The sequence below is a fragment of the Notolepis coatsorum genome, assembly GCF_963971535.1.
Source record: "Notolepis coatsorum genome assembly, chromosome: 8".
NCBI lineage: Eukaryota > Metazoa > Chordata > Actinopteri > Aulopiformes > Paralepididae > Notolepis > Notolepis coatsorum.
In genome coordinates this window covers 56,052,880-56,058,879 of record NC_140172.1, presented here as the reverse complement: position 1 = coordinate 56,058,879, position 6,000 = coordinate 56,052,880, and the positions used below count along the sequence as shown (strand labels likewise).

Below are 6,000 nucleotides of genomic sequence, written 5' to 3'. Positions count from 1 at the left end.
TTAATGAAGGATGGAAAGGAAAATCGTTTCTCATGGCCAACATAACATTGGAAGCAGCCAACAGATGATGTCTTAAAGGGGACCTATTGTGAAAATGGCCTTTTCATGTGTTTTACATAGTTTTTACAACAGAGAACATTTTAAATATGTGCACTGTGCCTTTTCTGCAGTTCACCTGTGACAAAAACCCTCCCTCTTGAAACGAGCCATTCAGAATTTCAGCCAAAATCGCTGTGGCTCATCATGTGATTAGTGGAAGGGGAGGGACTTGGCCTCTCTATAGGGTATCATGTGGTTAGTGGAAGGGGAGAGACTTGGCCTCTCTATAGGGTATCATGGTGGTTAGTGTAAGGGGAGGGACTTGGCCTCTCTATAGGGTATAATGTGATTAGTGGAAGGGGAGGGACTTGGCCTCTCTATAGGGTATCATGTGATTAGTGGAAGGGGAGGGACTTGGCCTCTCTATAGGGTATCATGTGGTTAGTGGAAGGGGAGAGACTTGGCCTCTCTATAGGGTATCATGGTGGTTAGTGTAAGGGGAGGGACTTGGCCTCTCTATAGGGTATCATGTGGTTAGTGGAAGGGGAGGGACTTGGCCTCTCTATAGGGTATCATGTGGTTAGTGGAAGGGGAGGGACTTGGCCTCTCTATAGGGTATCATGTGGTTAATGGAAGGGGAGGGATTTGGACTTTCTATACTATAGGGTATCATGGTGGTTAGTGGAAGGGGAGGGACTTGGCCTCTCTATAGGGTATCATGGTGGTTAGTGGAAGGGGAGGGACTTGGCCTCTCTATAGGGTATCATGGTGGTTAGTGGAAGGGGAGGGACTTGGCCTCTATAGGGTATCATGGTGGTTAGTGGAAGGGGAGGGATTTGGCCTCTCTATAGGATAACATTTCAGTATGAGTTCAAGTCCGTAATGAGAGAAGCCAGTTCTGAAGCCTAATTTCTTTCATCATCATCATTACCATCATCATCATCACCACAAACAACATCATCATCATATTTGTGACTTGAGTCAACTCTGATATATTGTATACTGTATATACATTTATTGTTGTTTAAATAATTAGAGATTTATTATATTTGTAACGTTGTATTTGTTCTGACTTACCCCGTCTGTGAACACAACACCAAACTTCCAGATCTGGTACTTGATGTCGATGGCGGTAAACCTGGTGGGGAGTAGAAAACATATAAAAACATATTTATTGGGGCTGTCAGTTTATCGCGTTCATTAGATTAATTAATTACACAGCAAATTAGCGCGTTATGAAAATTCACAAAAAAATTATTTACAATTTTTATTTTATTTTTTTAATTTAATTTTTTTAATGTCATTCATTCCATAAGTACGTAGAATACACATTTACAGATTTCTTTTTAATATGGTCCATTTGCATGTTCTTGGTATCTGATTCTAGGGACATCTATGGATCTCAGGGAATGTATTCCCAGTGTCAGAAATACTGTCTGTTACTAGGCTTGAGTAAATTGTAATGAACCAAATGAGAATATCAATTAAATTATTTTTATTTTGACTGTGAATAACACCATGCTAAAATTGTCCAGACCTGAAAAATCTAAGCAAATTAATAAATGGAAGATGATTAAACAGAAGGTTTTGTAGATACAGTACTGAATTCTGCCATCCGGACACATGCCATTTGAAATATGATTATAGAATATAGAATATCAGGCCTAAAATGGTTATGCGATTAAAATGTGATTAATTAGATTAATTAATTACAAATCCTGTAATTAATTAGATTCATTTTTTTAATCGCCTGACAGCACTAATATTTATATATTTTTCTTCCTCAAATATCATTCAGCTTTAATGTGAGTGTGTTTACATCCATATCAGGTGAACCATGTAGGAATTGTAGCAATTTTTATACATTGTACCCCCATTTTAGGAGACAAAAAGTAATAGGATAAACATAAACTTAAATAAAATCCTTTGCAATCAATGACTGTCTGTTATTTTTAATTTAGTCTTTACTGCTAAAAACTATCTGTACGTTCAAAACACTTTATTATTATTAAATTTAGTGTATTTTGTCTTCTTTTAGGTAACCCTTTTTTACCCATAAAACAATAACTTCTTATTTTATTGCTAGTTTATTACATTACAGGCCTGATAACAATTTATTTAGCTAAACAAACTTCTTCGACACATTTGGTCCTCCATAAAATACACAATTTTAACATAATTTTGTTCATTTTATATACGATTTCTTCAGGACAGCGTGGAAAAACGTGGTTCTTATACCATGTGACCATGGAGTTGTCTAGGTCCTCTTGTTTCTTCTCGTGCTGCTGACTCACGTCCAGGGAGGCCAGATCCACTCCCAGGAGCTCTGCGATCCTCTCCCTGCCGTAGATATCTCCATACTTATCAAGAACCTGAACAAAGACATCAACGTTCCAGTCAAATCACTTTGTTTCAGTCAGCTTTAAAAAAGAAATGTGAAGGTTGTCCTACCCCAGTAAACATAAAAAGTATACCTAAATATATTTTCTGAATGTAGACTTTGTATAATTTTGATGTATTCATAAAGTATACTAAAGTTGTGTACTTTTGGTTACCCTTGCTTACCAAAATAGTACACTTTTAATGAGTAACTTGTACTTAAGTAATGAGTACGACTTATGTTTTAAAGTGTACTTACTTATGTATATATGTATACAGTTTTATGAGCCACTTCTCAGTGACTGAACCCAAAGATACTGGAGCACACAATTCACTAAGGGTGGGGAAAAAATGTATAGAGCGAAATATCGCTATATTTTGCGTTGCAGATACATTTTCTGTTGGGGACATAATTTGCAGTTAAAAAAAGGTAAAATCGCAATATATAGCAATATTATGATATTACAATATTGTTACTGTTGTATCGCAATAATATTGTATTGTGGGGCCTCTGGTGATTCCCACCCCTACGATTCACTTTCATATTTTATTAATACGGTGCAAACGACTAACGTTGCGACACACTTTGTCTTCTTCAGAGTCAAAATCAAAGTCTAAAGAATATTTGATCATGGTAATGTTACATGATGCAGGTTTAAGTTGCCGTCGGGTAATCGGAAGGTACCGGTTAGATTTCTGCTCCTCCCAGCAGCATGTCAAAGTGTCCTTCAGCAAGACACTTAACCCCTAACTGCTCCTGATGAGCAGGTTGGCACCTTGCATGGTTGCCTCCACCGTCAGTGTGTGAATGTGTGAGTGAATGGGTGAATGTGAGACATAAATTGTAAAAAAGTGGTATATGAATTCAGTCCATTTACCATTTAAATATACAAAGACGTGACAGAAGCTAACATACCTTTCGCTTGACAAACTTGTCCCAGTAGTTGTTTGGAAAAGATCTGCGAATAGAAAATGAGGCTTAATTTAAAAATCTAAATATTCTGTGTCTCTCGTTGTGTGTTTGTTTGTATAAATTACACACAACATGCCTCTGCTTGTACAAGTGAAAACCGCACTAATAAATAGCTGTTATTATGTATCAGTGTATTCCACAAGCATCAGCACTAGGGATGTTCGATATTGGCTTTTTTACAGATATCCGATATACCGATATTGTCCAACTCTTAATTTCCGATACCGATATCAACCGATACCGATATATGCAGGGTTTCCCCTGTGGAATAATATATTGTGAGGAGCCCCTAACTATCATGTAAAGACACCCCCCCCCCCCCCCCCCCCCCTTCTCCTTTGTCCCCTCTCCTGAGTCCCCCCATCCCCCTTCACACTATAAAGACCCCCTCCTCACAAGATTCGTTCTTCTCTACCTGGGCAATTTCAGCTGATTACCTGCATGGGCGGAAGCCTCAACCATTCTCTCTAACTACCTTGTATATATTTGATCTATCTGGCTAATAAACCTTGTTATTAACCGGACCCACAGAGTGAGTAAGTCATTTGACTCAATTCCTACTATTGATATATCCTACACCCCCCAAAAAAAACTGAATAATTTCAGCTAATTAACATTACATACAGTATCTATTGTCGTGGAATTAACACAACATTATGCATACTTTTGACAATAAATAAAATAAGAATTAGTTCTTACTTGCTTGCCTGGGTAAATAAAGGTTAAATAAAAAATTAAATAAAAAAATATTTACTTTTTTGAAAACCGATACAGATAATTTCCAATATTACATTTTAATGCCAATATCAGCCGATAATATCGGTAAGACCGATAATATCGGACATCCCTAATCAGCACTGTACCCCTATACATAATCAAATATCATGAGAAATTAGACAATCTCGCCCACTAGGACTTAGATTAGGTTTATTATATTCTATAATTTTTTTCTAAAAACAACTCTCTTCCCATGGGCCAGACCAACAAGTCACGTTTGGGGGTGTTTACCCTGTCCCTGCTCCTTGCTGGCCACTCGACACCACTGGTGTCGATCAGAGGTGGTCACAACCACTTACGCACAATGCGCTGATTCCCTATCTATCCCACCTAGCCAAGTGTGTACCCTGTACATCCACGCCAAACCGCCAGTAAGGCAAGTATATAGGTCCCTCTGCCAGGCCTGGACTGGCCATGGGGACATATCCCGATGAGCCGGAAGTAAAGTGGGGTGGTCCAATACAAAATTATTATTATTTTTTGGATGGGGGGGGGGGGGGGGGGGGGGGGGGGGGGGGTTCGACTGGCCCATTTACTCCACTCCGATCGGCCTACTTTGGTTGGGTAGGGCTGAAAAAGTTTGATGTAAAAATGAAAATGGCCACAGAAAGATGCTTAAAAATAGCCTACTAGCTCTTGCAGTGATTTCAGTCATCTCCCAGGCTACATGGTCTGTACGGCGGGCCGGTGTGGGCCAGTGTGAGTCGGTGTGTGGGCCACTAATGTGGGCCGGTATGTGGGCTGGTGTGTGGGCCACTAATGTGGGCCGGTATGTGGGCTGGTGTGTGGGCCGGTGTGTGGGCCAGTGTGTGAGTTGGTGTGTGGGCCAGTGTGTGAGTCGGTGTGTGGGCCACTAATGTGGGCCGGTATGTGGGCCAGTGTGTGGGCCGGTGTGTGGGCCAGTGTGTGGGCCAGAGTGTGGGCCAGAATGTGGGCTGGTGTGTGGGCCGGAGTGTGGGCCGGTGTGTGGGCTGGTGTGTGGGTCAGTGTGTGGGCCGGTGTGTGGGCCGGTGTGTGTGCCGGTGTGTGGGCCGGCAAGTGGCGCCGACAGGATTAAATTCCATAGTACGCATGCTTGCTCACACAGAAACAGTCCGTCCAGATGATGTAGCCTACACAGCGCTCTACTACAGATACACTACCCAGAGCGCAACGACATACATACAGTAGGTGACAATAGTGTGTGTGCGTGTGTGCGTGCGGGCCGGAGTGACTCTGAACGTCTCAGGCTGAATTTGTGTCCCCTAGCCCATCCGTGACATCGAACGAGAGAAACTCAATGCCATTTGGAGCATACCGCGTAGCCTAATTCTCTGACACCGTAGCCTATTCTCTGACAATATAAGCCTTCAGAGACGTTTTTTGTTGTCCTTTTAATGAAGGAATACTCTCCAAATCAGATAACACAGACGATTGCTTCTACTGTGCGAGCTGCCTGCCATTGCTGTTTGAATGAAGATTCGCTTCTGTGTCGTCAAATGTTGTGCTTAGTGAACAACGTGAGGCTGCCTGGAGATATAGCTCTAAGGTGGAAGAGCTGATCAGCCGAGGGAAGCAGTAATCTAACATCTGGGAACATTTCAGTTGTCAGATTTTTGATACACTGTATACAAAGACGCAGAACAATATTTGAAAATTACAGACCTGTTTAGTAGAGGAAGGAACAAGTGACTTGCTGCGAAACATGCTGGTGAGGTAGAGTAGGACAGTTTAATTGGGGGAGAGACAGAGAGAGTGACAGACAGACACAGAGACAGACACAGAGACAGAGACAGAAAGACACACACAGAGAGAGAGAGACAAAGAGAGAGAGAGCGAGAGAGAGAGAGCAT

The 6,000-nt window shown here is 41.3% G+C and overlaps 1 protein-coding gene across 1 annotated transcript in view; it reads right to left on the bottom strand.

Annotated features, from left to right (window-relative positions):
- The window catches only part of LOC311233659 (ryanodine receptor 1-like), a gene marked incomplete at both ends in the record, with an annotated part of 453,326 nt that overhangs the window by 13,425 nt on the left and 433,901 nt on the right, over positions 1-6,000 (bottom strand). The window contains 3 exons of the mRNA XM_084320641.1: positions 1,117-1,177; positions 2,278-2,411; positions 3,335-3,377. Coding sequence (XP_084176767.1) covers positions 1,117-1,177; positions 2,278-2,411; positions 3,335-3,377 — 238 coding nt within the window. The remainder of the gene's footprint in view (positions 1-1,116; positions 1,178-2,277; positions 2,412-3,334; positions 3,378-6,000) is intronic.